This window comes from Bufo gargarizans, chromosome 3 (genome assembly GCF_014858855.1).
Source record: "Bufo gargarizans isolate SCDJY-AF-19 chromosome 3, ASM1485885v1, whole genome shotgun sequence".
Taxonomy (NCBI): domain Eukaryota; kingdom Metazoa; phylum Chordata; class Amphibia; order Anura; family Bufonidae; genus Bufo; species Bufo gargarizans.
In genome coordinates this window covers 486,067,809-486,083,515 of record NC_058082.1, presented here as the reverse complement: position 1 = coordinate 486,083,515, position 15,707 = coordinate 486,067,809, and the positions used below count along the sequence as shown (strand labels likewise).

At 42.5% G+C, this 15,707-nt stretch overlaps 1 protein-coding gene across 1 annotated transcript in view; it reads right to left on the bottom strand.

The window, feature by feature from the left end:
* LOC122932456 (membrane-associated phosphatidylinositol transfer protein 3-like) overlaps positions 1-15,707 on the bottom strand; it is an 802,287-nt gene that overhangs the window by 392,695 nt on the left and 393,885 nt on the right. Inside the window, exon 3 of the mRNA XM_044286869.1 lies at positions 1,362-1,469. Coding sequence (XP_044142804.1) covers positions 1,362-1,469 — 108 coding nt within the window. The remainder of the gene's footprint in view (positions 1-1,361; positions 1,470-15,707) is intronic.

The following is a 15,707-nucleotide window of genomic DNA, read 5'->3' as shown; positions in this document are numbered from 1 at the left end:
ACGGGTGACATCCGTGTTGCGTCCAATGTCACAATGCCTTTTCTTGTCAGCAAAACGGACAATAATAGGACACATTCTATCTCCTTTGCAGGACTCTGGAATGGACATATGGATGTGGACAGCACACGGTGTGCTGTCCGCATTCTTTACTGCCCCATTGAAATGAATGGGTCCACATCTGATCTGCAAAAATGCGATTTGGATGTGGAGCAAAAATACGGTTGTGTGAATGGGGTCAAAGTAAACTGAGAATAACTGGTTTATACAGCTATAACATACTTCAAATGACATGTAAGACATCATGTATACAGCAAGAAGATAGTGAAGGAGCGGAACTGCAAGTTTAAAGCCTCCAAAAGCAGGGCTCTTCCAAATCCAATCAATCTCAGTATATATAAGCACTACAGAAGATGAAGGCAAATAAATGTGGATTTATTCATTCATGTTCACTAGACAAAATTGCAGCTCTTCATCATTGACGATGGTTCCATTGAGAAGCTGAAACCTTGCCTTCTGAACAATTCATGAATAAATCCACATTGGCTTTTGGCATCTGTACAAGTGACACCCACCTGTGGTCACCCTCAGATGTGGCATGTGAATGGTTAGACGGAGGGAGCGCTCTCTCCTTGTAACCAAGTTTTCCCCTAGTGATTGCGGAGCGCCAATCGGTTGTCATACCATGTTAGGACCCCTTTTATGTCCTCCCTCATAATACATTAAAAAAAAAAAAAAAAAAACTGTTCATCATATACAGTATAAAAAAATAAACATAATTATTGACACATCTGAAAATGTCCCAAATATCAAAAAACAATTCCTGATGCCAGAATTGCTGTTGTTTGGTCACTCTGCCTCCCCTAAAAAAATTAACTAAAAAATGTAATAAAAATCAAATGTCCCCCAAAATGGTACCAATAAAAACTTAAGCTCACCCCCCAAAAAAAATCCCTCACACAGCTCAGAAAAATAAAAAAGTTATATTTTTTATACATTTTTAAAAGCAATAAAACATATAATAAACTACAGAAAAATAATAAAAATATAATTGTACTGATCCACAGAATAAAGTTGCAAACATGTAAATTTTACCACACATTGAAATTCATAAAAACAAAACACAAAAAATAAACGGTAATTTGCCTGTTTTTCCTGTTTAACCACACAATTTTTATTTACATTTTCACAATATATAGTTTGTAAAGCACATGAAATGGTGTCATTAGATATACAACTTGTCCTGCAAAAAAATAAGTCCTGATATGGCTATGTCTAAGATTAAAAAAAAAAAAGTTATGGCTCTTAAAAAGTTATGGCTTCTTACATTTCTCAAGGTTAGGTTATATTAAAGGCACTCTTACCTGGGCTTTCCTCCAACTTCCCAATTGTTTCAATCTGTTCAACTAAGTCATTGGAGTTCCACTGACTCATCCCAATAAGGATGGCACTTTTCCCTTCTACAATCTCCTCTGTAAAAATGAAACACATGGTGCTGTTATTAAGCATCTAAAGCTTGGCATGCAGAGAACACATGTAATTAAAGTTTACTTTTAACTGTTTATTTTTCTATGCAGAGCCTCAAAATCCCAGCTTCTCTTAATACAGTCATAAGTGATACATTTCTGACTGCCTGCAGCTGTCACTAGGGGGAGCTAAGGAGTTTATTACTAAACATATCTGCAAATCTGTCTTCACTATGCTCCCCCTAGTGGTGAATGCAGTAAAAAATAATTGTACTTAGTGGCTGTGCCATAGTATATAAACTATGGAATTAAATATATATTCATGTAGTAATTAGCCTATTTGCTAAATGTATTTGACTGGGTAGTAGAGCGCGACATTGCAAAAACATAGTGGTTTGCCTTGAACTGCTGTGATTTCCCAACAGACACAAGTGAAGCACCAAAACAATATGTAATTTCTCTGCCCCCTGCTGCATGAAAACCCAGCCTTAATATTCACAAGCCATAAATAGGATAAAAAGGCTTAAAAAAATAATCTAGCACCTATAACCAAGCGCTTGTTGGGGGGGGGGGGGGGAGCTGTTGGGCCACTATCGGGGCAGAGAGGAGCACTATGGGGGCATTGTGTCTACTGGTGGCACTAAACAGGGGTATTTTGTACAGGCACTCATAAGGAGACATATTTTTATACTGGCATACATTATGGGGAGCACTATGGGGACACTGGCTCTACTCTAGAGGGGGTATTTTTTGCACTGGCACAAAGAAGGGGACATTTTTGTACTGGCACACATTTTAAGGTGCCATTTTTTTGCACTAGCACACATTATAAGGGGGCACTTTGTGCACTGGCACACATTATAAGAAGTTATTTTTGTGCTGGAAGGGTGCACAGAGTAGCCTAGACCCGCCCTCAGTGCACGTAATTGCTCATTTGCATATGGATTAAAAGTACTCTTTTTTCAGAATGAAGCAGTCGATCCCTAACTGAAAGGTATCATTACATTCAGATGAGCTATCCGTACAAGGCTTTGTGCCAGTTTTAGCTGTAAATTTCCTAGTGAAAGCCCTTCTAAAGAATTGAGATCACTTATAAAACACTTTATAATCCAAAATTAATAATAGACAGTGTTTCCTTGCAGATTGCTGTATTTTACAAACTTCTCGTTCATATTCCTGCATATTCTCCCTGTATTCTCTATGGTTTAGAAAAGATATTTTTTATAAACCCATTTTCTGTGTCAGATCTATTTGAATCCATGGCTTGGTAGTAAGCACAGTTTCCTCCATTAACCTTTTCCAAGCAGTTCTTTAATTCCTGCAAGATGAGGCATATGCAAGTGATATCATACATAATACCGCCACTCCAGTGTAAATCAGATATGTTAAACTTGTTGCTATATTTTTGCAGATACAAGAACCAGTAATACACCGGTGGCATCGCAGCAGCACCAGGCGGCCAGAGCAACACCGTGAATGGATGGACACGCTACTATTGTCAAGTCCTCTGGTTTCCATAGTTACATTTCAAAGCCTTGCAGCAAATACCCATGTGGTGAGAGGCTGCTGTGGTTCGAAAGAATACGGTCAAGAATAAATCCAATAATAGCTGCTCATTAAGAGGACAATAATAAACAGATTTCACAGTGGTTCTCTATAAACCCTTCCCCTTTACAGATAAGGAGGCTAATGATATTAATTTGTGAATGATATACTACAGTATTTAAGTTGCCCATTATATAAGCCATTATATAAGCCATAACAAGCTGTTATTGACCTCCGGGTGTTTGGTAATTGCATATTGAGAGATGTAGTCCTGCAAGATGTTTAAAGGAGTTGTCTCATTTGAGACAATGGGGACATATCGCTAGGATATGACCCCATTGTTTGATAGGTGCAGGTCCCACCTCTGGGACCTGCACCTATATCGAGAATGGAGCGGGACAAAGTGGTGGCTGGAGGACTCCGGTCCGGCCACCACCAAGCGCTCTAACCATAGAAGTGAATGGGAGCACACCGCACATGACTGGCCACTGCTTCCATTCACTTCTACGGGCCTGACGGAAATAGCTGAACCAGCGCTCGGCTATTTTCAGCAGCCCCATATAAATGCATGCGCAGTGTGCCCTCCATTACTTTAGGGTTCCATTTAGAAGATAGGTGCAGGTCCCAGAAGTGTGAGCAGCAGACAATGGGGGCATAGGGTTGTCCTATTACAAGAACTTATACCCGTTGTGGGAATCAGCTCTGGTAGAGGTAGGATTGGCCAGCTTGCGAACAGTCAGAGACAGTGACACTTGGGATGAAGTCCAAAGAAAGTCCCACTTTATTGTGGTTTAAAATAGCAAAAACAAAAGGCCTTAACGTTTTAGGCAAAAACACAAAACAAAACCTGCTTGTCTCAGCACTATCTAAACAGTGTTTCATGGTAAACATGGTACTGTCAGCCTTGTAGTTCATCACAGCAAGCTACTCATATGCACCAGCATATCAGATCCAGGTCTCTCTCAGCTCACTCCCTGACCCAGCGTCTTTATGAAAGTGCTACAAGTGTAGCTAATCAGGCAGCAAGCTAGATCTCTTGTCAGAAGTGGACTGCGGATTGGGGAACCCGCCCAACTCTTCTCCAATCCAAAACTCCAGGCCCTATGTTGGCTTTTTACAAAGCCAACTCAGGAAAGCTTGGGCTTTCCGCTACATACTAGGCCCTACCGGAGCTTAAGCTGCATAACTGCCATCAATCACTTTACCTGTCACTGCCTCACACCGTCTACAGGAAGGGGGATAAAAGTCTGATCAACTGTGGTCCGTCCACTGGTGACATTGTCAATCACGAGAATGGGGCCTCATGTACCCCATTTGAATGAAGTGGCTGACATGCATGTGCATCCGCAACTCCTCTGTGGGACTACCGAATATAGTTGAGTGCTTGTACTCAGCTTTCTTTGGCCATCCAGTAGAGTTGAAAAGATTGGCGGACACATGAGTGTCTTAATTTTTTTATGCTTCTGCTCCATACAAACTGGGAAGCATGAGTCCCCATTCTCGTGATTAGTGGTGGGACCCAGCAGTCAGATTCTTGCTGATTGGACATATCTCCTGTCATGTGCGTGGGAATAAATTCTTGTCATGGACAATCCCTTTAAGAATATGAACCAAATTGACACAGAGTAAAACATGAATACATGAATATGCATATTACTATATGTGTTTCTATATAGGAAGGATATTTATCATAGAAATGTCGATTTATGGTCAAGAAGTTCAAGGAAATAGTGAAAAGATACCAAGAATTAAAAGAATGAACAGAAAAGCACAAAACACTTCCCTTAATCTCTATTCTTTTGATACGACTGCATGTAAGAATGGAAAAAAACCTAATGAATTCTTCTTTACTTATTCCAGGAGATCCGCTATGTCTACCTTATCCTCATGATCCTGTGTTTGGTTGCACGACAAATGCCTACAGCACAAGCCTCCCTCCCCTTTTCTGCCTACAGTGCAGGACACAAGAACTATTAAAGCCAACCTCTTGGATAAGTCCAACTTTATCAGACATTTACCAGCTAAAAAGGAAGATATCTGTAAGAGTTTAACCGCTGTGTGCTCTGCAGGACTTCTACAAGACTGTTTCTCCTGTATACTTGCATGTATCATTCATTTGTAGGTTTAGTGTTCTTTTAAACATAGGAAAGTAAGTAAACAGTGATAGATTATTATGCCCTTGCTTTTAAAGCACTGCCAAATATGATATCACAAATATTTAAAAAAAAAGTCTAATATAAAATCACGATTATTACATAAAATCAGCCTTTTATGGCACTGAGGTACTACTCCTTGTGTAAAAATTATCAAAATAAATGGATGTTTGCTAATTTACTTTTAACACATACAGTACTTAAAGGGGTTCTCTGCCCAGACTACACCAAAAACTTCTTTTTTTTTTGCCCTACGTGCCTATTTTTATGTCAACACTTTCCTTCCCCTTTTCTCGGCATCTCTGCCTCCTGGCAGGATGTGCACAAGCAGAACTTCCTGTTTTCTTCCGCTTCCTGTTGGATTTTCTGCTTTGCACAATGTGTCACAGGGCTTGCTCCTCCTGCTACACTGTTATCTCTGCAGTAGTCATGCCCCCTACACCTCCCATTTTTATGTTAACCAGGCAGAGAAAGCCCTGTGAAACATTACAGAGCAAAGCATGCTAGGTTTGGTTAGAAGACACAGAAGGAAGCACAAAGTTATCCATGCAAAGAACAGGGGAAGATGCAGACATGAAATACAGGTATATGGGGAAATTAGATGAGGTGTCTGGGGTACTTATGGCAGATTAAAAAAAATATTATGAAACAAGAGAACCCCTTTAATATCTGTGCCCTACTGGGGCATTGTACATTGGTCCATGATTCATAATATATGTTATGTTTACCTGTACAAGTCTAGCAATTCAGCAAACAATAGTCATTTACCAGTACATACATTGCATTCAGTCCTATTTCTATGTATTCTGCTCCACCCTATGAAAACTTTAACTTATGCTGCTCTCCAATAAAGTTCAGCTGTCACGGATGTACTGAGACATACGAATGTCCTAGCGACAGTGAGTGGCAGGAGATCTTTGAGACTGGCAACACATGGTTTGATTTGACATGTTTACCTTGTGGATCAATAGGCATCTGTGTTGTTTATGGTACTGGCCACACCCTTAACTTCCAGGTGTTGCTATTGTGGTCATTTAGCTTTCCCTATTTATAGTAGTGATGATCGGCATAGGCAATATTCGAATTTGCAATATTTTGCAAATTTTTGGCTGAATATTTGCCATAAATTAGCAAATTTGAAAATTCGTGCTCTCCAGTCATTATTTACTTGATTGTGAAAATCAGCAATGTAATATATTCGCGATAAAAATTCACGATTAGAATATTCGCGATCAACACTAAGGGATAGGCAACTTTACTATTGGTTGCTATGGATGTTGCTAAGTGCCGATATTCGCAAAAAATTTGCGATAAATTTGCAAAACATTTGCGATTAGAATATTCACAATCAACACTATTCACGAATACGAATATATAACACGATATTTGCGATTAAAATTTGCAATTCAAATATTCACGCTCAACACTAATTTATAGCTGTTTCTCCCACAATTCTGTGTGGTTTATAGCTTCAGTTGAACCTGTGGATATCTGGTGTTTGGATCTCGGCTGAGGTCCTGGTGCTGCCATAGCTTCTTGGAAGTGTTACATTTCCCTTTTGTATTTTATTTAGACTTTTCTGTGTGTTGCATTTCCTTGTTGTTTTGTATTAGGTCTCATGGAGACTCCCGTTCATCCTTCCTTTTGGAGAAACAGGTTGTCTCATTCCTGTCATTAGTACCAGGGTCCTGTGTATAAACTCACCTACCTTTTGCCTTTTGGTTCTGTTCATACTGGTAGCCTGTCAGGGCTTTGGTTATGGTTTTCACTAGTTGGTGTCCCTCTTCCTTCCCTAGTTTTCAGGCCTTATTTCCTTTCCCCTTTCCCTCCTATGTTCGGTATGGGGTTTCCCTCCCACATTAGATAGTGACAGCAGCAGCTTTTCTTACATTGATTGAGATTATTTTCCTTTGTTTTAAATGCTTACTATACTACATATTAGTATGGTTTATCAAATAGCATTTAACCAGACTAAAATAATTTCAACCATAAAACCACCGACTTCACCTTTACTTTTTTTTAGCTTTCTCACTTATATAGTTATGGTTTGCGAAATAAACAAAATTGTCAATTTTGGTAGTGAATGAACTTCCCATGAGGACAACTGTATGGCCAACAGGCAACATGCATGCTGCCATTAGTGATGTCCCGAATAGTTCGCCGGCGAATAGTTCCTGGCGAACATAGCTTGTTCGCGTTCGCCACGGCAGGCGAACATATGCGATGTTCGGTCCGCCCCCTATTCGTCATCCTTGGGTAAACTTTGACCCTGTACCTCACAGTCAGCAGACACATTCCAGTCAATCAGCAGCAGACCCTCCCTCCCAGACCTTCCCACCTCCTGGACAGCATCCATTTTAGATTCATTCGGAAGCTGCATTCACAGTGAGGAGGGAGAGTGTAGCTGCTGCTGATTTATTAGGGAAATCGATAGCTAGGCAAGTGTATTCAGTGTCCACTCTAGTCCTGAAGGACTCATCTGATCTCTGCTGTAAGGACAGCACCCCAAAAAGCCCTTTTTAGGGCTAGAACATCAGTCTGACGTATACTGTGCCCACTTGCCCAGTGCAACCACTCATATCTGGTGTTACAATAGCTTGCATTTAAAAAATAATATTTTTTTTGACTGTGAAATAATAGCAGTCAGTTTCCTTCACGCGTGTGCGTTTCAGGGCCTGCCAGGGCACAGTGTCACACCAGTGCCACTCATATCTGGTGTAACAGTAGTGTTCATTTAAAAAAACTAGAAATTTGACTGTGAAATAATAGCAGTCAGTTGCCTGCCCTTCACACGTGTGTGTTTCAGGGCCTGCCAGGGCACAGTGTCACACCAGTGCAACTCATATCTGGTGTAACAGTAGTGTTCATTTAATAAAACTAGAAATTTGACTGTGAAATAATAGCAGTCAGTTGCCTGCCCTTCACACGTGTGTGTTTCAGGGCCTGCCAGGGCACAGTGTCACACCAGTGCCACTCATATCTGGTGTAACAGTAGTGTTCATTTAAAAAAAACTAGACATTTGACTGTAATAGATTGAATAGCAGTTAGTTGTCTGCAAGCGTGTGTGTCAGACCTACAGCGTCTACTCTGCCAACTTCTGCCAGTGCACAGTGCCACTCATATCTGGTGTCACAGTAGCTTGCAAGCATAGTACCACTAATTGGAAAAAAAATGACAGGCAGAGGCAGGCCACCCCGCAGGGGCCATCGTGGTCGTGGTGCTGTGATTCCCTTTGGCCCTAGAATAATGCCCAGTGTTCAGAGGCCACGTACCCTGAACTCGAAAAGTTCTGAGGACATAGTTGACTGGCTAACACAGGACACCCAATCTTCTACAGCTTCTGCTAGGAACCTTGATGCACCATCCTCCTCCATCTTAGCTTCGGGCACCTCTTAAGTTACCACTCACCCGCCTGCCACCACCACCAACACTAGCACCTCAGCCGCTTCACTTGATCTGTCAGAGGAGTTATTTACACATCAGTTGGAAGAAATGAGTGATGCACAACCATTAATGCCAGAGGATGTAGATAACAGGGATATGTCTCAGTCAGGCAGCATTACACACATGGACGTACGGTGTGATGATGATGTTGTACCCTCTGCTGCTTCCTTTGCTAAGTTGTCAGATACAAGTGAAGCGGTTGATGATGACGATGTGTCTGTGGATGTCACGTGGGTGCCCGCTAGAAGAGAAGAAGAACGAGGGAAAGTTCAGATGGGGAGACAGAGAGGAGGAGGAGATGAGTTGGAAGCAGGGGAGGTCGTCGCAAGGAGCTAGTGGCACAGTCAGACAGCATGCATCAGCACCTGGGGTCAGCCAGACAGCACACCAAACGTTGGAATTCAACACTCCTAATGTTCAACCGTCTGCTCCAACAAGAAAAAGCCGTCAACGAGTATTTGTATGACCGGGGTGCTAGGACAGCCTCTGCGGAGCTGGGAATTTTTTTGCCACGTTACTGGACGCTCATGCACAATGCCTCTAGGCTTATGCGTCCTTTTGAGGAGGTGACAAACCTAGTCAGTCGCACCGAAGGTACCATCAGCGACAGCATCCCATTTGTTTTCTTCCTGGAGCGTGCCCTGCGAAGAGTGCTGGATCAGGTCATAGATGAGCGGGAAGAGGAAGAGGAAAAGTTGTGGTCACCATCACCACCACCAGAAACAGCCTTATCAGCATTGCTTGCTGGACCTGTGGCAACGCAGGAAGAGGAGTGTGAGGAAGAGGAGTCAGAGGAGGAATGTGGCTTTGAGGAGGAGGAGGAGGACCAACCACAACAGGCATCCCAGGGTGCTTGTTGTCACCTATCTGGTACCCGTGGTGCTGTATGTGGCTGGGGGGAAGAACATACCTTCAGTGAGATCACTGAGGACGAAGAACAGGACATGAGTAGCTCGGCATCCAACCTTGTGCAAATGGGGTCTTTCATGCTGTCGTGCCTGTTGAGGGACCCTCGTATAAAAAGGCTGAAGGAGAACGACCTGTACTGGGTGGCCACGCTACTAGACCCCCGGTATAAGCAGAAAGTGCCTGAAATGTTACCGAATTACCGGAAGTCGGAAAGGATGCAGCAGTTCCAAAATAAATTAAAAAGTATGCTTTACACAGCGTATAAGGGTGATGTCACAGCACAACGGGAATCTAACAGGGGAAGAGGTGAAAGTAATCCTCCTCCTACCACGACCACGACGGCAAGGACAGGACGCTTTACAGACATGTTGTTGATAGAGGACATGCAGAGCTTTTTAATTCCTAAGCATTGCCACTCACAGCCCTTCAGGATCCACCCTCAGAGAACGACTCGACCGACAGGTAGCAGACTACCTCGCCTTAACTGCAGATATTGACACTCTGAGGAGCGATGAACCCCTTGACTACTGGGTGTGCAGGCTTGACCTGTGGCCCGAGCTATCCCAATTTGCGAGAGAACTTCTGGCCTGCCCCGCTTCAAGTGTCCTGTCAGAAAGGACCTTCAGTGCAGCAGGAGGTATTGTCACTGAGAAGAGAAGTCGTCTAGGTCAAAAAAGTCTAGATTACCTCACCTTTATTAAGATAAATGAGGCATGGATCCCGAAGAGACTGACAGTGGGCGATACATTCGACTAAAAAAGGCCTGGTGATGAGATGATCTGCCTTGGGCTAAAAATGGTCCAAACGCTGCTGTATTTTATCTCTGAATGCCGTGACTTATCCACCACCAACTAGGGTTCAAGCCACAATGTTTTAGGGCACTTTCTGCCTGGGAAACAAACATCAAAACAATACCTAATTTTTCAGGCATGTGTACATGCCTAATTTTCTGGCCTCTGGTGCTGCACTGTGGCTTAAAAAAAAAAAAAAAAAGGCACATACATGTGTCAATTCCCCTTCGTGATCGTTACCTTATTGTGGTGAACAACCTCTATGAGTGTGTTGGCAATAGCAATGTTGGCACACCCCAGATGATAAGGTCGTTGCTTCATTGTGAACAGACCAAAAGCGATCGGCTGGATAATTTTGCATAGAAAAAACATTCATTTTCTTTGTGATCATCTAAGGTGATCATTAAAGCCTACTAGGCCAACAATGGGCCCACACTGCAGAATCATTGTTTTCTGGGTCACTTAACTGTCACTGAACTACCTCAGCATGACCATAGACTTTGAAAAAAAAAAACATCGCCTGCAATCTCTCAAACGTGCGCACGAGCACAGTTATCACTACACCAAGATTGACGCATAGAGAAATAAAATTTATGTCATGAGTGTGTCAACTATTGACAACTCTTTGTGGTTGTCTAAAATCTATTCCATACACGTCCCCTGATAGGGGACGTAACAGGGATTAAAATTGATAATAATAGTACTACTTAACACGCCACTCATATCTGGTGGCACATTAGATTGCATGTGCAGTGCCCCAAATTTTAAGTAGGAGGACCGACCAAGCATCTTTTTCCATCTCCCGGTTCCTAAAATCGATGCCATATACACGTCCCCTGATAGGAATAGTACTACTTACCACACCTTATAATAACGCAGAGAGAGGCAACGCAGAGAGAGGAGTCTGAAGAAGAGGAGTCAGAGGAGGAAGGTGGCTTTGAGGAGATGGAAGACCAAACACAGCAGGCATCCCAGGGGGCTTGTTGTCACCTTTCGGGGACCCTTGGTGTTGTACGTGGCTGGGTGGAGGAAGTGACCTTCAATGCCATCAGTGAGGACAAGGAACGGGACATGGCTAGCTTGGTATCCAACTTTGTGCAAATGGGGAGTTTGCGGTTGTGCAAATGGACTGTTTGTGGTTGTTTGCGGTGCATTAAACAGGGAGTTTGGTCTGTCACTGTGAAGCGGGCGTAACCGTTACACTACCTGATCGATAGAACATCATGCCTGATGTTTTAAAGCACGTTATTCCAAACAATTTAGGAATGTTAGGTGATTTATGCCCTTTATGGATTAAAACCCGACTCTGCGTCAACTACGCAATTTTCCATGGGAGTTTTGCCATGGATCCCCCTTCGGCATGCCACAGTCCAGGTGTTAGTCCCCTTGAAACAACTTTTCCATCACTATTGTGGCCAGAAAGAATCCCTGTGGGTTTAAAAATTCGCCTGCCCATTGAAGTCTATGGCGGTTCGCCCATTCACGAACATTTGCGAAAAAACTTGCGTTCGCCGTTCGCGAACGGAAAATTTCATGTTCGTGACATCTCTAGCTGCCATTAGCGCTCTTATGCTAACTCAAGATTGGGACTTGCTTCCTTCTTTTACTCCTGAGGTTCCTAGCTCTCTATTCTTCCCCTGGTGTGGGAACCCCAGCAACACTTCACTCCTTCCTTTTCTTTCCTCTTTTATGGTTTTCATTCTCGGGCATTACTTTTCTTCCTCTCTCTGCCTTTTTGTTCTTATGAAGTTGCTTTATGTATCACTGTCTGTTACTATTGAGGATAGTTGATACCTATACCTGTAATCTTTAACTGGCCACTATCCATTTACCCATAGACATTCAGTATATGTTACTGCCATTCTGATAATACTGATGGTGTCTTGACGTTAAAGAGCTTGAAAGGGGTTGGATATAGTCCTAGGAGATCCCAGAGTGTTATACATGGTTTTTCGGGACAAATGGGGCACTTTAGATTTGGGTCAAATTTATTTGAACCTGAATTGAATCTGCAAGAAATTCAGTTATTTCTAACTGCAATTTTTGTACCATTTTGCAAGTCAACATTACGTTTATCCTATGCCCGCCCATATCAGGCAATACCATATTAGTATATTTGTCTACTTTTAAGAATAATTATCAAGTAAACTTGAGATTTTTCATTTAAATGGGTTTTCCAAGGTTTTTGAACTGATGATCTATCTGATCAGTGGGGACCTGACATCTGGGACCCTCGGCGATCAGCTGTTTGAGAAGGCACCAGTGCTCGCAGTAGCGCCGCGGTCTTGTCTCATCTTTTTACTAGACAATGTGACGTCACGTTCATTGGTCACATGCCCTAAGCGCAGCTCAGCTCCATTGAAGCGAATGGGCGGAGCTGTGATATCGAGTACAGCCGCTATCAAATGGACGGGTGTACATGGCTGTGCTTGGTGAGCTGAGAGAAGGCCGTGGTGCTACTGCATGCATCGGTGCCTTCTCAAACAGCTGATCGCCGGGGGTCCCAAGTGTCAGGTCCCCACTGATCAGATAGGTCATCAGTTCAAAAATTCTCAGAAACCCTTTTAAACCTTACCCAAAAGTACAGGCCAAGCTCCAATATAAGATAGCCAATGTACATCTATTAATAAATAGAGCCATCAGCATCACAAATAGAGTGCCATCAGACAGCCTAACCATCTATAAAGTTAGCAGAGACACACCAGGAAATTCCATGAGCTTAAGGAACTATGACATTTATGTATTTTTATACAACATATGCTTTTTCAATTCATAGACCTGTGCCACCTGTTAAAGAGCTTCAGCAAATCTAGATTTGCACTAAATGCTGGAAGCTGCAACAGGAAGTTATAACAATGTTTCAGTCTAATGTGCTGATGCAGAAGAGGGACATGCAGAACACTCAAGCGCCCATGCACATTTTAATAGTCTCGATGGAGTTTCTTTATAACATACTCATTATCTCTTTTGCACATAGCATTATTCATATTCTCGTGTTAAATGTCCCCCCACCCTTGCCCATCTTCAGGGTTGAGCACATATGCTGTGCTGCTTGAAAAGATCACTGATCTCTGCATAAGTATTCATCTCATGTCTCTTACCAGATTGCTGAACGTTCTTGCATATTGTAATGACATCAAAATAATATCACTCCATTCAGTTTACAACAATGCTCCCTATCCTGATGTTTAATCTTGATAATGCAACCCAGGGGTGCTACCGTGTCCAGGAAAATGTCCACAGAGTTCTTCATTATCTCCCGTCATCCAGTGATGCATCTAATACATTTCTGATTACGTGACATTTAATACAACGCATTATATGAAGACGTGTCAGCGGATCTTGAGAGAAAATAAATGACTCCTGTCCTGTATCATTTCACTACTTCTCCATTAAATCTAGTTAAAGGGGTAATTATCAGTAAAAGTGTAAACCATGGTATCTGCCTTTATTTCTTTGTGCTGAGATTTCTCTATTGCAAAGAGTAGGAACTGCTTAGTAACAAGCATTCGAGACAAAGGAATTAAGAAGAAGACTAAAATGACTTTAAAGATTAAATATATTCACTGATCTAACACCTGAAATACATGGAAAGAAGGAAATCAGATTGTAAAGAAAGATCAGATGCTGGCACAGTATGTTGAATGTTCCTGTTAAGACGAAAAGGGGTTTATGAGATTAGAGAAAAAGGTCAGAAGCAGTGTCACTCTTGTCCATGAGCAGTGCAGCTCACTCTAAACTTAAAGGGGCTTCACTACATTGAAAAATTCTCCCCATCTACAGGACAGAGGATAACTAATCAATGAGGGTTCGACTTCTGAGATCACCACGTATTCCACAAATGCAGGTTCCATTACCTCACCTGAATTGAGTGGCAGGTTGAGGGCTGACAGAGATTGCTGAGCACTGAGCTTAGCTATTTCTACCCATCCCGTAGCAAATAAATGGATCCGTACCGCATATGCTCCACCTAATGCTCCATTCAGGCTGTCATGATGGTACTCTGTGTCTGCCGCCGTTCCTCTATCTGGGGCAGGCACAGGCACCACATCACTCACCTAGCTTCTGCCTGGCAGTTGGGGCCCTCCAACAGCGGGACCAGCTGCCAAACGCTAGTGTCCCACAATGCAGGACACTGCTAGGCCTCTTCTTGTGTTCCATAGGGCACACGTATTCCCTGGCCCTTAAAGGGCCAGCACACCTGAACACTAGTTGCACCAGTCAATTGCTGGAATTCTGTGGGTATTTAAGGTACCTCTTCCTTGAGAGGCATGCCTGATCAATGGGTCTTTCTACCTTGCTAAATTCTACAAAGGTGCTGTAATCCATTTATCTGCCCATCTACCAACTTCTGCCTGATTCCCAGATTCTGAACCTGTCCCATTTTCCCTGACTTTTGGACTGTTTCACAGATTCACACCTATTCTATCCACCCTGATCTCATGATGTTATTGTCTACGAGTTCACCAGTTCCCTCAGTGCCCTGCACTGGTGTCTTTGATCCCCATGAGTCAGCATCTAACCTACATCAAGAGGTAGTAGTCTGGTGCATTCCCTGCAGCGAAGACCAGATCCAAGTATAGGGATTAAAGGGTTAATACCAGGGATCCACCAGGATAACACCCTTAGGTGTAGCCCATAGCCAAATCTATTGGTTGGAACAGTGGATCCACAACCATTGTTTGCAACACATACTGGTTAAACAGCAACCCCATTCTCTTCATTCGTGGGGGTTGCAGTAGTTGAACCCCACCTATCAGTTAGTTATCCCCTATTATGTGAGTAAGTATAACTTTTAAACCTAGCACTACTCCTTTACATAAATGGGCCTGAGCTGTCATACGAATCCTATCACACTCAGTAAGAGCTGCAGGAACCCATTCACACTCTAAAGAGCTCCAGGAATATGTACAGTCGTGGCCAAAAGTTTTGAGAATTACATAAATATTGGAAATTGGAAAAGTTTCTGCTTAAGTTTTTATAATAGCAATTTGCATATACTCCAGAATGTTATGAAGAGTGATCAGATGAATTGCATAGTCCTTCTTTGCCATGAAAATTAACTTAATCCCAAAAAAACCTTTCCACTGCATTTCATTGCTGTCATTAAAGGACCTACTGAGATCATTTCAGTAATCGTCTTGTTAACTCAGGTGAGAATGTTGACGAGCACAAGGCTGGAGATCATTATGTCAGGCTGATTGGGTTAAAATCGCAGACTTGACCTGTTAAAAGGAGGGTGATGCTTGAAATCATTGTTCTTCCATTGTTAACCATGGTGACCTGCAAAGAAACGCGTGCAGCCATCATTGCGTTGCACAAAAATGGCTTCACAGGCAAGGATATTGTGGCTACTAAGATTGTACCTCAATCAACAATTTATAGGATCCTCAAGAACTGC